The sequence below is a fragment of the Hyperolius riggenbachi genome, chromosome 2, assembly GCF_040937935.1.
Source record: "Hyperolius riggenbachi isolate aHypRig1 chromosome 2, aHypRig1.pri, whole genome shotgun sequence".
In the NCBI taxonomy this organism is placed as follows: Eukaryota; Metazoa; Chordata; class Amphibia; order Anura; family Hyperoliidae; genus Hyperolius; species Hyperolius riggenbachi.
The window spans coordinates 186,225,339-186,244,949 of record NC_090647.1 but is presented as its reverse complement, the minus strand read 5'-3'; the positions used below and the strand labels follow the sequence as shown (position 1 = coordinate 186,244,949).

Below are 19,611 nucleotides of genomic sequence, written 5' to 3'. Positions count from 1 at the left end.
TGTGCTGCCCGATCGCCGCCGCTCTGCGGCGATCCGCCGCGAGCAGCGGCGAAAGAGGGTCCCCCCAGCCGTCTGAGCCCTGCGCAGCCGGAACAAATAGTTCCGGCCAGCGCTAAGGGCTGGATCGGAGGCGGCTGACGTCAGGACGTCGGCTGACGTCCATGACGTCACTCCGCTCGTCGCCATGGCGACAGGAGAAGCCAAACACGGAAGGCTGCTCATTGCGGCCTTCCGTGTTACTTCTGGCTGCCGGAGGCGATCGGAAGAACGCCTCCGGAGCGCCATCTAGTGGGCTTTTTTTTTTATTTAAAAAAAACCCTCCCGCAGCTGCCCTGGCGATCTTAATAGAACGCCAGGGTGGTTAAAAGAAAATAAATACGGTAGCCTCCATATTCTTCCCACTTCAGTTGTCCTTTAAACAAATTAACCCTAACACACACTGCCACTATTACTTGGTCTGCTAAGGTGCAGAAATTATGCCAAGTGTAATCTCATGTTCATGATTGGAGTCCACAAACATTTCTGCTACTCTGGAAGAATTATGCACCAAAATGTGGGTCACATAAGCCATCCTCTGACAGCACTCATTTCTGTTAGTTTGAGTCAACTACGGTGCTCTGCATTCTGATCCGGTTGCAGCTATAATCTGGCCAACCTGCTGCTTTTCATTCTTTATTCCTGTTGCGACCCCGACTCTGCTCTGCTCTTTGCCTTTTACAACCTGGGCTTTGTGACCTTGACTCTGCAAAACATCCGCCAATCCTGACCCCAGCTTGTGTATTTGACTTCACCTGTTTACCAGCTCTCAAGTCTAACATCAGAGACTTTAGTGTGCCATCACACCCTGCCAGCTCCAATACCACATTTAAGTGTTACCTGTTGACCCCGTCAATGGTGGGGAATATATAGGGTCCATGACCTAATAGCCACTTGCACCAAAGGAGTAGTACGTTCCCAAAATTGCCCCCAAATGGGCAGTATTTTTTGTGCTTGGAGAAGGGTCCAGAAGCATGACCTGATGTTGTTGGACATTCTGAGGAAGGGAATGAACCCCTGAAATGCATGAGTATGGTAACGTTATGTGGTATTTAGCTGACATAAGGGTGTGTAGAAGGCGGCAGCCAAAGGCACACCATCAATGGGAAATGTTTTCAGGCAGACACCAGTTTCAGTAGCGGTGACAAAATAAGTGTGCCACCCACCCGGCCGGTGTCAGGCACATTACTCTGGATCAGAGATGTCGAACGCCAGTCCTCAAGAGCCAAGGTCCAAACACATTTTTGGCACAGCTCAAATTAATTGATTGCCTGAATTAGGAAAGATGTGGTTCATTAAGTGAAACATTTCTCAATCCATACTAAACACTGGCTTGGATATGGTCCTCAAGGGCTAGAGTTCGACACCTCTGCTCTGGATCCATAAATGTTCAGTAAACAAAAAAACTAATGGTCTACCTATAAAGTTTCAAGAATTAGCCTGCTCTGTGTCATTGCAACTGCAAATCTAGCATGTATACAGGTCCCTCACCTAAAGCTTCATTATGCGAGTGTATTGTTCCCCTCCTGCCAGATGCCTCTGCATCACACACAGCACCGTCATCCCTCCCCCCACTTCCTAGCAACAATACATGTTGCTTGACTGTAGTGACACATCTGTATATACTTGTGTCCAGAACAGTCAAAACACAGAACATTTATATCACTCTGTTCTCCTTACGGACTCAAAGCAACAGAGCTGTAGCCACTAGGGCACTCTATAGGCAGTGTTAGCGAGTCTTGCCCAAGGTCTCCTACTGAATAGGTGCTGGCTTACTGAATAGAAAGACCGAAGATTGGAACCCTGGTCTCCTGTTTCAGAAGCAGAGCCCTCATCCATTACACTATCCAGCCACTAGACCGTCACTCTATCGGGTTCCAATAGCTGAGGACAACATGGCTTAGGGGGTTGATGTAACTTGCACTGCGCATGGAAATCTTACTTAGGTAATGTGAGTTGCACTAATTAGGCAACTCATGCTGCGCATGGCAATCTTACTGCAGACTACTGAATCAGGGACCAGATGTTTGCACATCCTACCCCCAACAGTGGGAGAACTGACTGCAGGAGCTGACATTTCCTCTTTGAAATTAATTGGAGACGTAGGACTGCATATTTGGAGACCACTCACTTTATCAAACTGTGAACCACAGTAACCTAGTGGCAAATAGATATAGTCCATCCATGCAATAGAAATACTTCTGACTTGTATTTAAAATTGAATGCATACGCCTTGGAATTGGACCAGTCAAATGTTCTTCCTGGGAAACTGGTTGACCTAATTCCAAGCTGCAGATAATTTGCATTAAATTTACACAGTGAAAAACCCCAACGTTTTAGGAGCCTGGCAAGTATTCTAGAGTTAATTACCTAGTGTAATCTGTGCAATCAGAAAGGACTACACCCTGTTCTCTACCACTTGTACAGCCCTGGTCAAAGTATAAACCTGTGCTGCAACTTACTGATTAGCGCAAGTAAGGTAATTGTCATTCTTCCTTAAATATCAAACGAGTTCTAAGATCAGATCTAAAGCCGGATAAAAATAAGAAAACACCAAATAAGTAACAATAAACACATTAAGCAAAATCATTTCACAAGAAGAACGTTTTCAAATAATTATATGCAATAAACCAAGTTCACACTAGCGACAAGGAGCATCAGGAAAGAAAATAAATGCTATATTGACATTATTGAATATTTCACTGCGACTTCAGTGTGACACCAGTTGTGCATGGTGATCTGCCGTAGGGGGAAACGATTCTACAACGTTCATCTTCATAAGAGGCTTCATAAACAATCAACAGAATCGTGTGAGGGTTGCGTCTCCAGTCTTCTGTACATTTCTGTCAGGGATATTTCATCGTATGGCATAGGTAGCTTATTCATACACACAGGAATGTCTGATGACAGCGCCCGTGAATGACAAGCATCTTTAGACTTGTTACATTCCTCTCACTATTGATGGCTAGAGCTGCTGGTAAATCCTAACACGCATTATTATTATTATTATTATTTATTGTATTTATAAAGCGCCAACATATTACGCAGCGCTGAACATTAATTTAGGTTACAGACAATAATACGCATGCAAACAGTTGGATGATTGTTCATTTTGTGAGCCATCATTACATTTCAGTCTATTGTGTATGGGGACTGGATAGGATGCATTTTCTCAATCTCTATTTTTTTTTTTAAAAGAATCATACTAGATTTATAAGTGTAATGCAATGTAACCTTATGGGCTTAAGTGATATGAACCTGAAAGTGTTCTTATAGGGCTATGGACTGCATGTATTTTGCTTTTACCTGCTGCTCTGTTGTGTAGTGCTATTGAACTGAATGGCCATTGTAAATTTGAATGCTAAGTTAATGCAAGTGAACTATTATAATGGGGGGGGGGGGGGGCGTGCCAAGCTTGCGTCACACGTCTGAAGAAGCCTAATTGGCGTAAAGCTTCATGTCTGTATACACGTCACCATGCTGGTCTCCTGTGCTTCCGCCCTCCTCCCTATCAGTCATGCTCTCAGGTATCTTCTTCACCATGCAAAGCTTGAATTGCCACAACTGCCCGGCCAGGCTTGGCTGCGCCACAGTTGATCCCCACACTACAGCACTGCCCCTGAATAGTGCCGTGTGAGTACCGGCTTTGCCGGAGACCCGTATCATAAACAGAGGTAGATGGGTTGTGAACACATGTGCACATAAAAAGTGCCTATGATCCAGGCATCAGAGGCGTGCACATCTTGGCACACGGTAAGGCTGAAGAGTGACATGTGCTAATACTACTGGGCTTGAAGAAATCACTGATCCCTTACAATATTATAGGTGCACCTATAGGGCGGTAATCTGGCTGCTCTGGCCTACTGACATTTAAATCACTAAATATTCTGGGCCCTGTATACATGTAACAAATGTTACAGCTGCGTAGCAATCCCTGCAATCTCAGATCCACAGGTTCTAATAATCTAGTCATACCCAGTCTACTTGGAAACTTTTGGTCCCCAGAGCCTTCTGTCCTCCTATGTTTTGGAACTCCTTACCTCAGCAGATCAGGACAGCTCCATCCCTGGACGTGTTTAAATCCAGACTGAAAACCCACTTGTTCAATTTGGCATTTTCAGAAATATAACTTTTGTTGTGTGAATACTTCATCCTACTACCAACTACTAAATCTGAGAGAGCCTAAGCGCTTTGAGTCCTATCGGAGAAAAGTGGTATAGAAATGTTATTGCATTGTTGTATTATATTGTATAGTATGGCCAACTGTGTTTTTTTAGATTATTTGAATTGATTATGATGGTCTATTTAGATCTTGTATTTAGTAAATTGCCAATTATAGCATCCATTGCTCCTATTTTGTTATGGTTTTGGGCACTAAAGTTATATAGGTGAAAGGGAGTATATATTACAGTTGATATTCTGCATCTTTGTTGCTATTTTTTAATCTCTATTTTCCCGCCAATATAAAAGGTCCACAATAGCGAGGTCTAACATTGTCTGCCCAAACATACTTGGGGTCCACCACACAATGCAATGATATTCCTATGCCATATTCACATTGGGTTTGGGGCAGCGGGTCCTGTCGGGGTAATACATAGCATGCTGTGCAGTAACACAACACAGCACCATGATACAGTGGAGCATTCTTTCACCTTGTAGCACTAGTCCCAGGTTCAGATCTCAGCCAGGGCACTACCTGCACAGATATTTTTATATTCACTTCATGTTTTTTGTGGGTTTCCTCTCAAATCTCAAAAACATACTAGTAAGTTAGTTGGTCTAAAGCAGGCATGGGCAAACTCGGCCCTCTAGCTGTTACGGTATTACAAGTCCCACAATACATTTGCCTTTATGAGTCATGACTGTGGCTGTCAGACTCCTGCAATGCATTGTGGGACTTGTAGTTCCTTAACAGCTGGAGGGCCAAGTTTGCCCATGCCTGGTCTAAAGGCTGCCATACACTGGTCGATTGCCGATCGACCAGCAGATAGATCCCTCTGTGATCGAATCTGATCAAAGAGGGATCTATTGGCTGCCTACACTGCAAACAGATTTTGAAATCGATTTCACTATGAAACTGATTCACAATCTGTGGTGCAGCCGCCGCTCCCCCCTGCATACATTACCTGATCCGGCCGGTGCGAGTCCCCGGTCTCTGCTGTCTCTTCTCCGCTTTGGCCTCCAGCTTCACTTTACGTCGGGGGAAGTTTAAACAGTAGAGGGCGCTCTACTGTTTAAAACTTCCTGTCGGGTCAGGAAGTAAGTGAAGCCAGCCGGAGCAGAGTGCGGAGAAGGGACAGCGGGGACACGCGCCGGCGGAACAGGTAATGTATTGTCGCTAGCGTCGGTTGTCAGACATTCGAACGTCGCTATCGACGCACTCCCGACCCACCGGCGATCGAGTGAAATCTTCTCCGCAGATAGACGGGATCAATTTCGGATGGAAATCAATCGTTCGGTCAGTGTTTGCGCAACGATTTCACAGCAGATTCGCTCACAGTGATCGAATCTGCTGTAAATCGGCGGGAAATCGTGTAAGTGTATGGGCCCCTTTAAGGTGCTAAATGTTGCCCTTACCGATTAGTCCGTGATAGTTTAGGTGATATACTTGGGGTGCATGACCACTATACAGACACACTGCTCAATGAAAAGGGGAGGCGAGACACAAGCAATGCATGAGCGAGGGGCGTAGAAACTACAAGCAATACATGAGCAAGAGGCATATGGAGTGGTGGTGGTGGGGGGGGGGGGGGGGGGGTTAAGCAATGCACTAGTTCGCTGTTAGGCAAGAATACACATCCCCTAGATTCTGGGCCGAGACCTAGCAGAATGATTGTTTCCGGAAAATTTTTTTCTAGCATCTGAACAATGCTTTAAAGTGCCAATACACTTTTTTTTTCTCCTATCAGACCAGCGGCTTCGATCACTGGTTGAATCTGCTGGGAATGGATTACCCCAAAATGCCTGACTGATCAAATTTTGATTGATTTTGACCAAAAAATAAATCGCAGATTTAAAGAGAATCTGTACTCTAAAATTCTTACAATATAAAGCATACCATTCTATTCATTATGTTCTCCTGGCCCCCTCTGTGCCGTTTCTGCCACTCCCTACTGCAATCCTGGCTTGTAATTGCCATTTTTATGCAGTGTTTACAAACACAAAACATGGCTTCTAACCCAGAGTGTGATACGCTGAGAACAGCTTACTGTGTGACTCATGCAGAGCTTGGAGAGGGTGTGTGTAGCTTCTGCCAACGACAAGCAGTTCAGCACATTCCACATATTCCAGCCTAATGCTGGGTACACACTATGAGATTTTATGGTCGATTTACTGTCAGATGGATTATTTCCAACATGTCCGATTTGTTTTACGATCGATTTCCGAGCATTTTCCGATCGATTTACTATTAAAGTTAACAGAAATCGATCAGAAAATGCCCAGAAATCGATCGAAAAGCAAATTGGACATGTTGGAAATAATCGATCTGACTGTAAATTGACCATAAAATCTCATAGTGTGTACCCAGCATAAGCCTGACAGAGACGACAGAGAAAAGAAGATAAGATTTATTACAGAGACAGTGCAACTAGGAAAGGCTGCAGTAAGACAGACCACATTAGAACAGGCATAGGAACTTATAGGATAGAAGAAATAAGGATGAAAATTTTGTTACAGAGTCTCTTTAAGTTATTTGTGTATAAAATCAGCACCAAGACTAAACCAAATGTAAGAAACTCCTAGATAGCAGCCGAAAGAAGACAAGTCCCAATGCCCAACAGTAGATATGTAGAGTAGATTTCAGCACCGGCTTCTCACAGTCAATTCGAACTTATATGTTGCTTACGGGCAGCAGAGCAATCAAACTTAACCACTTCGCATCCAGACCTTGTTTTCCCCTTATTGACCAGAGCAATTTTAACGTTTTAGCAATGTCCCTTTTTAATCAGCCATAACGTTATCCCTACTCACGACACCTAAATAATCTAGGTATCGTTTTTTTCAGGACAAACTAGACTTTCATTGGCGGGTATTTTGTCCCTAGACCAAAAAAAAAAAGTTTTCTATGCATTTTAATAGGAAAAAGAGAGGGAAAATGAAAAAATGCATTCTTGCTCAGTTTTTATCAATTCCGGTTTAAAAATAAAAAGTGCCACAGAAGATAAAAACATGTGACCAGTATTATGTCCCCCAGTATAGATAGCAAAATGTGTCCCAAGTATCAGACCCCCCCCCCTATAGCCAGATGTGTCCCCAATATCAGTCACCCCCAGTATAGCCCAATGTGTCCTCTGTGTTTGGCACCTCCCAGTATAGATAGACAGATGTATCCCCAGGATTACTGCCCCTCATAACTAAATGTGTCCCCAGGAATAGTGGTCCCCCATTATAGCCAGATGCGCCCTCAGGATTAGGGCCCCCCCACCATTATGGCCAGATCTGCCCCCAGTATAAAATTATACACTTAAAATTAAAATGTATCCCCTCTTACTTTACCCCGCCCCAGCTGCACATTTTAACCCCCACCAGGGGTCCACGCACCTCCATAAGGGCCAGCCAGATGTCCCACCCAGGCAGCCCCCTCGGTGGCCAGATCTGTTAAAAAAAAAAAGGATCAGAAAGCAGCCTGACTCACCTTTTCCTGTTCCAGCGATCAGCCTGCAGCCCGAGCCTCCGATCCCAGCTCTGCACGCAGCCCTGTGATGCCGGTTACCGGGTCCCGGCTTGATGACATCATCAAGCCGGGACCCGGCTATTCAGCATCACAGGGTTGCGTGCAGAGCGAGGATCGGAGGCTCGGGCTGCAGGCTGATCGCTGGAACAGGAAAAGGTGAGTCAGGCTGCTTTCTGATCCTTTTTTTTTTAACAGATCTGGCCACCGAGGGGAGAGATGAAGGATCACCGCTGTTTGCTACAGCGGTGATAGTTCATCCGCGAGGGGGGGGGGGGGGTTACTAACTGGCTACAAGGGAACATTTTCCCTTTCACCAATTAGTATTGCAGCTGTTAGTGCAGGTAGGTGCGCTCTGAAGCGCACCTGTTCCTGCACAACAGGGCTGCAAGCAGGTCAGTAGATCTACGTGGCTGTGGCTTGGGAGAGTGCCACAGCTGACGTAGATATACTGTATCAAAGGACAAAGTGGATAAACATGAGAGGCTTACCAGCTCCCAACAACCCACATTATAAGGTTGTATTAAAGAGTCTGAACCTGTTTTTATGGTGCAGGCCGATTATAATCCAAACTGATTCAGCTGCATTCCCGCGGCAGAACGAGGTCTTAATCACTCCGAAATCCCCGGGGAAAAAAAATGGGGCTCCTTTTGGGTAGAGGCAGAGCTTTGTGCAGTAGCTCTACCTCTGCTTCAGTCAATCTCCGCCTCTCCACCGCCCCTCTCAGCCTTCATTCACTGAGAGGCGGAGATTGATTGGACTGGAGGAAGAGCTACAGCGCAAAGCTCTGCCTCCCCCGGTCAGCAAAAGCCACGATCTGGAAAGTCGTGGAATTTTGCTCCAGGATTTGAGGGGTATAAAGACATTGTTCTGCTGCAGGGATGTGGTGAATCAGTTTGGATTATAATGCTGAAGCAGCCTGCACCATAAAAACAGGTATTTTAAAACGCTTCAGACTCTAATGAAAACTCCTAATGAGGCTTCCCCTATCCTCCTCCGTCCATCCGTTCCATCGCTGGCAGCCAAGAAAGGATCAAAACAAAAACAACGGCAGTGGCGCACCTGCGCAGCTGCATTGGCAGCTTTCAACTTTGACTCCAGCGGAAAAAGCCGAGCCCAATCAGGTCCACTCTACTGCACAGGCACAAGGCTGTTCAGTACAGCAAACTCTGCTATTTACACCGGAGCCCGAGCCTACAAGGAAACCTTCGGGGGTCCCATCGCTGGATCCCCTCTACTGCGGAGGACACTGGAAGCCTCATTAAGATCCAGAAGCTTCCCCTTCCCAAGATAAGTACCCCCCAGGGACACTTTTATCCCTTACAGGTACACTTTAAGGCATGCGATGATCACCCCAGCGGTGGTTAATCTCTTTCAGTGTCTCCACCCCAACCGTCTTCTTAGCTGGAATCCTGGTGGGCTAAGCGGTTTCCTCCCTCCAATGCAAATCAAGTAACCACAGTTCCTCACAAGTATAAATAAAAGTGGAATAGGAGGATCTAAGTGTAACACTTTTTTAAAGTTGGTCTCAAAAAACAGGTAAACACTTTTACCATTAAAAGAGCGCTCTATTTAGGTAGTCCCAAATAAGGAATTGCTATATTGCCGTGCAAACTCCAACCCTACCGGTCTCACACTCTGGCGTCCTCAGGGGTCAAGCTTTTTCTAGCATCTGAAAAATGCTTTAAAGTGCCCATAAATGTCTGACAGGTAAAATTTTTATTGATTTTGACAAAAAAAAAAAAAAAATAAAAAAAAAAAAAGATCAATCAAGCAAGTATACTGCTGGCGTGATTGTATGTCAATATACTGTCTGGTAGGTATTGATTCCTTTCGGAATCGATTCCAATCAGAAAAATTGTTTTGCCACATCAGGTCGCAATCTGTAAGAGTTTGGCCAGACTGTGGTTGAGACTAGACTGTAAGACGGGGCGTAACAATAGACCCTGCACGGGATGCAGCCGCAGGGGAGCCCAGAAGCCACAGGGGGCCCCGTGGTGAGAGACGTTTAGTTTACTTGTCCTGAGAGACCTGAGAGACTGACAACTAAGGGCACGGATAGAAAAAAAAAATTCTGCTCTCTGCACAATTGTTCTGACTGAATCTGCTCAGCAACTGAGAACGAATCACACAAAGTTTTGCAAAGATTTGCAAACAATCCCTATTCAGTGTTAAGCAGGCTCTTGTGTACAGCGCCCAGCCCCCAACCTCTCAACCCCTCCCCAAGTGCTGTGTACTGTAGTGGTGCTGGAGGAGTCTGCAGAGCCAGTTCTGCTCCATCAGAGATGGACAGCTGCTCCATCAGAGATGGACAGAGTGAGTGTGATAATCTGAGGCTGGGAGCACACTCGTTTGTCAGTTTTCTGTATGCATTTTCTACACACCATGTGTGCCTGTATGTGTAAAAACATGCATGCTTTATCACAGAAGCGAATGTAATTGATGGAGAAAATGTGTGCAGTGCTTCACTGCTGTCAGTTTTTATCTGCATGGTGAAAACATATTCAAGTGTGCACTAGCCAATTAAATAACTTTGATTCTCAGTTTATCTGTGCAGAAAGTGTGTGTGTGTGTGTGTGTGTGTGTGTGTGTGTGTGTGTGTGTGTGTGTGTGTGTGTGTGTGTGTGTGTGTGTGTGTGTGTGTGTGTGTGTGTGTGTGTGTGTGTGTGTGTGTGTGTGTGTGTGTGTGTGTGTGTGTGTGTGTGTGTGTGTGTGTGTGTGTGTGTGTGTGTGTGTGTGTGTGTGTGTGTGTGTGTGTGTGTGTGTGTGTGTGTGTGTGTGTGTGTGTGGAGGGGAAGGGGCCCCATCCACAGTTTTGCAGGGAGGGGGCCCCAGTTATTTCTGGTTATGCCTCTGACTGCAAGCTACTTTGAGTGATAATTACTGACATATCTATTGCACACTGTATAGATGTTAGCAAATAATATTATATTATTATTATTATTAATAATAGTAAAACCACTTGCCTACACAAAAGAATTAAGTAAACCTCACCCTCCACACAGTTGGGAAATTCTTTTTCTGTATTAAATCTGACAAATTCTTTACATGTGTAGGCAGTCACATATTCTGCCCATATACAGTGTAAACCTCAAAGCCTTTAATTATGGGAACAAAGGAATAAAACATTTATCACTGTTGGACAAAGCAGTGATTGCACAAACACAAGATTTCATACAGACCACTCCATGTATAGCTGGCCTGAAACAGAACTGGAAGTTCTGCGATATTTACTTCTGAGTATAATGTTTATACGCACATACTTTATGCACAGGTGTGGGTAACAGCCGGTTCACACTTGTTTTAAAAACGTTTCTGTGGCTCAGTTTTTTGGCCTGGACCAAAACCGGAGCCACGGGTACCAATGTTAACAAAAGCAGCCGTCTTCCCTCACTTACAAAAACGGATCGCAAAGAAAAACTGAATGGAGAGTCTGGACTTGTCGGGAATTTACGAACCCCGGACACATGGAGGGGTAGCGAAAGGCAATACAAAAACGGATTTTCCTCTACACAGGCTATTTTGCACACAGAAAACAAAGGGAGATCCGGATTGCCTTCTGCCTGCTCCTCCCCTCGGTGTCACCCCATAAGGGCCCTTTTACACTTAATCAGTTAGTCTCAGTTAAAACTGATTTTCAAAGTAATGTCCATGTTTACCTATGGCCTCTTTTACACTTAAAAGAGGAACTCCAGTGAAAATAATGTAATAAAAAAGTGCTTCATTTTTACAATAATTATGTATAAATGATTTAGTCAGTGTTTGCCTATTGTAAAATCTTTAAATCACTGTTTCACATTTTTACTGTTGGCAAGTGATGTAGCTGCTGCATGCTTTTTTGGCAGTTGGAAACAGCTGTAAACAGCTATTTCCCACCATGCAACAAGGTTCACACACAGGAAACTGCCAGAAGTACCACAGTACTCAGAGCTTCTTGTGGGAGGGGTTTCACCACAATATCAGTAATACAGCGCCCCCTGATGGTCTGTTTGTGAAAAGGAATAGATTTCTCATGTAAAAGGGGGTATCAGCTACTGATTGGGATAAAGTTCAATTCTTGGTCGGAGTTTCTCTTTAACGCGTTTTAACTGAAAACTTTTTCCCAATGCACTGCTATGAAAAAAACGCATACCAATGCGTACTAACGCATACCAACTGATTAAGCGTAAATGGGCCCTAAGTGTCCCCTAGTAGCCTGAGGTGGTATCAGCCAGAAAGGGGGCAGCAGGCACAGCGGCAGGGAGGAAACGCCTTTTATGTTACATACTTTCAATCAACAAGATTGTTATACGCAAGTTTGAGAAATCAGAGTCGGTGGAATAAACTGAGACGGAGATGATTTTTGCACCAACTCCACAGCCCTGCTAAGAAATGTGGAATAATTTAAAAACTGATAATCATTAACACACACTTTAGACCTCTGTGGCATTACCACTCTTTTACACAGGACTTTCTTGCTCATCAGTGTGTTGTTCTCCTCAAGGTAAACATACAAGTCAATAGGCAGTAAATAAATATTTATTAACAGGGGTTGTAACATCCAAAAATTAAAAAATTTCTTAAAATAGTTAGTGCTTCAAATATATACATAAACCCCTTTTTCTCTAAAATAGATCGGAGCAGTGCTTTTCAGTGCTGCTAGATTTGGGCGCAGCCGGCGCCTCCATAGATTACAATAGGAATCACTCCTATTGCAGCGCTCAGTGAGCAACGTTGGCTCCGTCAGAAGACGGAGCCGAGGTTCCTTAAAAAACACAATAATTCGGCCTCCAGCAATCGCTGGAAGCAGAATTATTTCATTCCCCCACTATCCATGGCAGCTTGGAGGGGGAATAGTAATACTGGTTGGATAGTGTACTGGTTAAGGGCTCTGCCTTTGACATGGGAGACCAGGGTTCAAATCCTGGCTAGGTCAAGTATCTATTCAGTAAGGAGTTCAAGGCAAGACTCCCTAACACTGCAGGGTGGCCTCTTGAGCGCGTCCCAGTGGCTGCAGCTCTTGAGCGCTTTGCATCCGACAGGAGAAAAGCGCTATACAAATGTTCAGATTATTATCAGATTATTAAAACGGCCCGGACTTGTGCAGAAGCAGGATCAGCCGTATAACAGCTGGATCCTGCGCCCAAGTCTACCGGTGCCGTTTTCAAATGTACTCAAATAGATTCCTATACGTACTCTAATTTATTTATTTTTTTAAACCTGGTCTGTGTGCCATTGCAGAACTGTGCTGAATTGTGCAGTGCCAACAGGATTGTGGAAAGTTTTATTTGTTATTTATCTGCAGTAACAAACTTAAGGTAGCCGTACATCTAGCGATCATGGACAGTTTCGACAAAGAGACAAATCTCTTAGCGGTAATCCCTAGTCAGGCTCGGGATGGAAATCCGCTGTTAAGACAGTTAATCCAAAACCTAAGTACGTTTTATGCGGGAGCTGCAGCAGATCTCTCTGTATGTTTTTATTCTTGTTTTTAGTGTCTAAAAGCTTGTGAAAATATTGTGCGGCTTTTAGACCCTAAATCAGTGATGGCTAACCTTGGCACTCCAGCTGTGGTGGAACTACAAGTCCTATGAGGCATTGCAATATTCTGAAGGCTCTAAGCATAACTCAGGGAGGCAGAGGCATAATGGGATTTGTAGTTTTGTCACAGCTGGAGTGCCAAGTTTAGCCATCACTGCCCTAAATCCACAAATAATCATAACGCTAGGGGGAGGGTTAATCAAATCTGATTAGAGAGAAAGCTGTCAGCTGCTCATACACTGCAAGTCGATTCCCGATCAATTTCAGTATGTAATCTATGGGGAATCGGCAGAGCGCGCACGTGTGAATAGGAGTTGAATAAATTATTTGTCAATTCTGTTTTATTGAGACTCGAGTTCTCTTTTTTGTAAGAGGGAGGTAAGTCCACCCTAACATCCCCCTCTGCTTTTAAACGGTTTTTAAAACTTTTTACTCTACTCTGGCGCCTCTGTATACCGAGCTTTTGCTGATCTTCTAGTCCACCCAGGGTGGAGGGGTGCATCCCCATCTACTATCTACACAGAGCGACTTCTTAACCTGAGTGGGGTCAGGTCCTAATGCTCCCCACCTGCATTTAAAGTGGTTGCCTATGGGTAACCCGCGTTTGTGAGTATATACACATAAAATTGTATTGAACTCTTCATTTTACCTGACAATACTGCACCATATTGGGCTCTCGATTCTCTTCATGTTTTCAAGCATCTATCTATCTATCTATCTATCTATCTATCTATCTATCTATCTATCTATCTATCTATCTATAATAGAGTAAGTGCCTCAACCTTCAAGCAAGAAGAAGAAGTAGCGCCCTGCCCCCAGGGCCGGTCCAAGCAAGAAGGGGCTGGTCCAAGCAAGAAGAAGAAGTAGTGTCATATCAAACCAAGGGCAAAGAGGGATAATTTGCATATTCAGTAGCAGTGCATTGTGGGTAACCACAAATGTTCACTTATAGCTGAATTATTTCAGATTTGCTTCTGTTTTAAGAAGGAAAATTACACCAAGCTTTGATTTTTTTTTTAGTAGGAGGGCTTTTTGGTCCCTTTTATCCCCCTATACATTCTTAGTAGTTTGGGTCACCCTGAGCTGCTTGGTTACCCTGTTGTACTGGTACAAGCCCTATCTCCTACAGCCATATCAATCCCTGCTATGTATTGATGAGGACCAAATGTCTGAAATAGGCTGTCACATGTGGGTTTGATATGACTGTGTAAATCTTTAAGATAACCTTAACCACCCTGGCGTTCTATTGAGATCGCCAGGGCGGCTGCAGGAGGTTTTTTTTTTTTAATTAAAAAAAAAAAACTATTTCATGCAGCCAACTGAAAGTTGGCTGCATGAAAGCCCACTAGAGGGCGCTCCGGAGGCGTTCTTCTGATCGCCTCCGGCAAGCAGAAGTAACAAGGAAGGCTGCAATGAGCAGCCTTCCTTGTTTGGCTTTCCTCGTCGCCATGGCGACGAGCGGAGTGACGTCATGAACGTCAGCCGACGTCCTGACGTCAGCCGCCTCCGATCCAGCCCTTAGCGCTGGCCGGAACTATTTGTTCCAGCTGCGCAGGGCTCGGGCGGCTGGGGGGACCCTCTTTCGCCGCTGCTCGCGGCGGATCGCCGCAGAGCGGCGGCGATCAGGCAGCACACACGGCTGGCAAAGTGCCGGCTGCGTGTGCTGCTTTTTATTTGATCAAAATCGGTCCAGCAGGGCCTGAGCGGCACCCTCTGGCGGTAATGGACGAGCTGAGCTCGTCCATACCGCTAAGGTGGTTAAGTGTGGCAAAAAAAATGACATTTACTCACCTGGGACTTCCCTCAGCCCCCTGCAGCCGATCAGTGCCCTCGCCGTGTCTCGGAGATCCTCCCGTCCTCGCCGGCGACCACTTCTGGTTTCCCCGCCAGGACCCGACAGGCATCGGAACGTGAGTGATTCTTCGCGTTCCCAGCCACAATATCGCCCCCTATGCTGCTATTGCGGCCAGGAAGCCGCAATAGCAGCATAGGGGGCAATATTATGGCTGGAAACGTGAAGAATCACTCGCGTTCCCATGCCTGTCGGCCGGTGACGGCCAAACCGGAAGTGGTCGCCGGCAAGGACGGGAGGAACTCCGAGACACGACAAGGGCACCGATCGGCTGCAGAGGGCTGAGGGAAGCCCCAGGTGAGTAAATGTCATTTTTTTGCCACACTTAAAGTTACCTTTAAAGCTATAGGCTTGCTTAACTTACCAAGGGTGAAAAGGAATAATTTGCATGTTTAGTAGCGGTGCATTGTGGGTAATCACAAATGTTCACTTATAGCTGAATTATTGCAGATGTTCTTCTGTTTTAAAGCGGAATATAACCCTGCATTTCAACTTTGCTCTAAAACATTATTTACAGCATATTATATGCAAAAAGCATTTTTTTTTTACTAGACCAGCATTGGAAGGGTTAAACACAGAGGTTTTAAGTTCTGTGCAGACATTCAGATAGTTACATTCTATTTAGTTAGTGTGTAACTGTTTATCAATAGATACATCTCTTTGGCTGTCCTCCAAGCTCCTTCTCAGTGAGAGAGATGAGTCACAATAAACACATATTTGTAAACAAAAAGTATCTAACTCAAGTTCGGATTCGTCTGCAGAAATCTCTAGGGACTTTAAAGCCCTGTGTAACCCTTCCAATGCTGGTCTAGTAAAAAAAAATGCTGGTTGCATATAATATACTGTAAATAATGTTTTAGAGCAAAGTTGAAATGCAGGGTTATATTCCGCTTAAAGAAGGCAAATTACACCAAGCTTTGATTTTTTTTAGTAGGTCTTTTTGGTCCCTTTTATCGACCTATACATTCTGAGCTTCTTGGTTACTCTGTTGTACTGGTCCAAGCCCTATCTCATACAGTCTTATCAATCCCTGCCATGTGCTGGTGAGGACCAAAACTCTGAAACAGGCTGTCACATGTGGGTTTGATATGGCTGTGTAAAATTTAAAGCTATAGGCTTACTATACATCAGTTGTTCTGGATGCTTGCTTGGCTTACTAAGGGTGAAAAGGAATTATTTGCATATTTAGTAGCAGTGCATTGTGGGTAACCACAAATGTTCACTTATAGCTGAATTATTGCATATTTCATTCTGTTTTAGGAAGGCAAATTACACCAAGCTTTGCTTATTTTAGTAGGAGGTCTTTTTGGTCCTTTTTATCCCCCTATACATTCTGAGAGGTTTGGGTCACCCTGAGCTGCTTTGTTACTCTGTTGTACTGGTCCAAGCCCAATCCCGTACAGCCTTATCAATCCCTGCCATGTACTGATGAGGACCAAAAGTCTGAAACAGGCTGTCACATGTGGGTTTGATATGGCTGTGTAAAATGTAAAGCTATATGCTTGCTATACACCAGTGGCTCTGGATGCTTGCTTGGCTTACCAAGGGGGAAAAGGGGTAATTTGCATATTTAGTAGCAGTGCATTGTGGTTAACCACAAATGTTCACTTATAGCTGAATTATTGCAGATTTCCTTCTGTTTTAAAAAGGCAAATTACACCAATACAGTGTGCGGCATTGCAGGAAGTGACGACAGTGGAACGCACGATGGAACACGGAAGAGGTGAGTCATCCCCGCACGCTGCCTCTTACTAATAGTGGCGGCTGCTACTGTGCTTAAGCTGGAGGGGGAGCGCACATGAGGGGCCCAGGGGAGGGGTTCCTGCTGAGCTTAAGCTGGAGGGGGAGTGCACATGGGGGACCCAGTTGAGAGGGGTCCAACCCCCCTCCCGCCCTCTACACTCTTATGCGGCGTATGCTACGCTGCGGGTCGGCTAGTGTGCTATAATAGGCATCTATACATTATTTGTCCTGTGTCACACTGTCCATCCGTCTTACGCCTCCTATTACCCACATACATGCTGCCATCGTGGCTCATGTGTGACGTCACGTGCCGGCAGCATGTATGCGTCTAATAGGAGGAGGAGGACAGGCAGACACTGCAACACAGGACAGGTATAGTATGGATGCATATTACAGTATATCTACATTACATACACATACAGCACCAGGGGTTTAGTCGCTCGTCTCGATATTGCTCGCCATTACCACCCCACACTGGATCCAGCAAGTCGGCCCTACATCTTGCAGCATGTCCAATCGACTAATGTGACCATTTTCGGCCAGAAATTGGTTGCATTGTTGGTCGGGCATGCACTTGGCGGCACAGATTTTCATCCAATTTTTATTATAGTAATCAAATCGGATGGTCGATCGGCCACCAAGTTGCCTGATGTATGGCCACCTTTATCTCAAAGTGCAAATAACAGAAGTTTTCCATTTCAGCTAAGATGGCCATAAAGTAATTGAATCTCCCCACCCTTTGAAGCGTTTACATTAGGGGAGTAAAACTCAAATACAAAGTGAGTCGAAATTGAACACTGGGACAAATTTACAGGCCAACCTCAATGTCTAGTGTCCACCTTCCTTCCCTATACCCTGGTGTCTAGTGGCCCTCCTCCTCCCATATCATATCCCCTGATGTCTAATGCCTCCTTCCTCCCCTATACAGTTCCCTGGTGTCTAGTGGCCCTCCTCCTCCCCTATAATATTCACTGATGTCTAATGCCTCCTTCCTCCCCTATACAGTTCCCTGGTGTCTAGTGCCACCATCCCTCCCATAAACAGTTCCCCAGTGTCTAGTGGTCCACTTCTCCCCTACACAATTTCCTGCTGTCTAGTGATCCCCTACTTCTCCTATACAGTCCCCTGCTGTCTAGTGACACCATCCTTCCCCTATACAGTTCCCTGTTGTTTAGTGACCCCCTCCTTCCCCTATGCAGTTTCCTGCTGTCTAGTGACACCATCCTTCCCCTATTTCAGCTCTTCCTGTTCAGTAAGCCAGCACCTATTCAGGAGACCTCCCACTTCTACTGCCTATAGTGTTCACTGTCTCAGACAGTGAACACTACAAACAACAGGATAGGTAAGCTAAATAAATATCTTATTGGGTGATTTTGTTTTTTTTAGTTAAGATGGAGTCTCACCCCACTTTATGAGGAAAGAATGGCAACTAGTTCCTTCAGGAGACACTACAGTAAGCACTGAGTGAGGACAATAAAGCATTGAGTGACAAAGCCTTCAACTGCCCAGCAGCAGCTAAGTGCTGGCACAAAATCCATGAGAGATGGAAGCTGTGACGTGTGGACTCTGGGGAACACACCTGATTGTTATTGCTGGGATGTATAGAGACAATAGACAAGAACGCATTGCAGCTCCAGATCCAGGCAGGATGGGCCCATGGCGGAGTACCACTGTCTCTACATACACACTGTGACAGCACCCTCCACATGACGTCACCCTTCTACGTCACACGCTCCCCAGTACCTACCACTTGGTATCGGCTGGCGGCCTGGAGGTACTGATGATCCATGACCGAGAGGGGAAGCAACCAGCAGCGCCCAGGTGGTGTCCCCCGCTCTTCCTGCACAGCCTGTGTGTAGCTCCTGCTTCCTGTACCGCTCGCTCTAGCGATCCCTCTACGTGTAATAGATAATGATATATGTAACTGTGTGCCTATACTGTCTATACAGCACTGCTCAGCTCCGCTACGCGTGGCCCCGCCTACCGCCCCCGATGCTGCCTCCGCACAGCCCCATGGGCGTGGCACCAGGCAGGAGGGATGTCCTTTGTCTCATCGAACGCAGGCCAACTACTTGTTGCCATGGTTTCTGAGGAACGCAAATAAGGACATATTGGATGACGTAACAAGTACTGCCGTCACGTGACCGCTGTGAACCAGGAAGTACACTAGCGGGGCATGTTCTGCTCACCTGTGCTGAGTTACCTGGAAGCCACTCCTTGTGCTGGAAGTACGCCGCTTGGTTTACTGATCAGAGGCTTGCTGTGCGACAGCCACTCGCTGTTCACATCCGAACCTTCTCGCATTAGTTTTGAATGCTACTGTTGATAGGGTCAATACAATAATGGCTTGAAATACTGTACACCCCCAACAATACAATGGGCTCTATTCTCAAAGAGCCAAAAGTACCGCAAAATTTTACCGGTAAATTCCCGCCAGCGGTAAACTCCGCATTTTTTTAGCATTCACTAACATTTTCCGCATGTTTGCCGCATGCGGGAAAAAAGATGCGGAAACAGGCATTATTCATGCGGGAATCATGCGGTAAAAAGGTCGCATGAAAAAGTGTTTAAAAAAAAAAAGTTAAAGTCCACCAAGCACAGCCCTTAAGCCTCCACACTTCATTAAAGTCAATGGGATGCGGAATATATCACCTACTTCTTGTAGGTGATAAAAATTCGGTAATTAACGAAGAAAAGATGCGCCTGAACATCTTTGAGAATTGATATTTTATTGCGGAAAATACCGACTTTTGCGGAAATTTTACCGCATGAATCCCGCACTTTTATC

The 19,611-nt window shown here is 45.3% G+C and overlaps 1 protein-coding gene across 2 annotated transcripts in view; it reads right to left on the bottom strand.

Moving 5' to 3' along the window:
- NDFIP2 (Nedd4 family interacting protein 2) overlaps window positions 1–18,817 on the bottom strand; it is a 165,229-nt gene extending 146,412 nt beyond the window's left edge. For both annotated transcript variants that reach the window (XM_068267906.1, XM_068267905.1), the window contains exon 1: window positions 18,571–18,817. In XM_068267906.1, coding sequence (XP_068124007.1) covers window positions 18,571–18,612 — 42 coding nt within the window. In that variant the 5' untranslated portion in view covers window positions 18,613–18,817. The remainder of the gene's footprint in view (window positions 1–18,570) is intronic.
- Window positions 18,818–19,611: the final 794 nt, after the last annotated feature.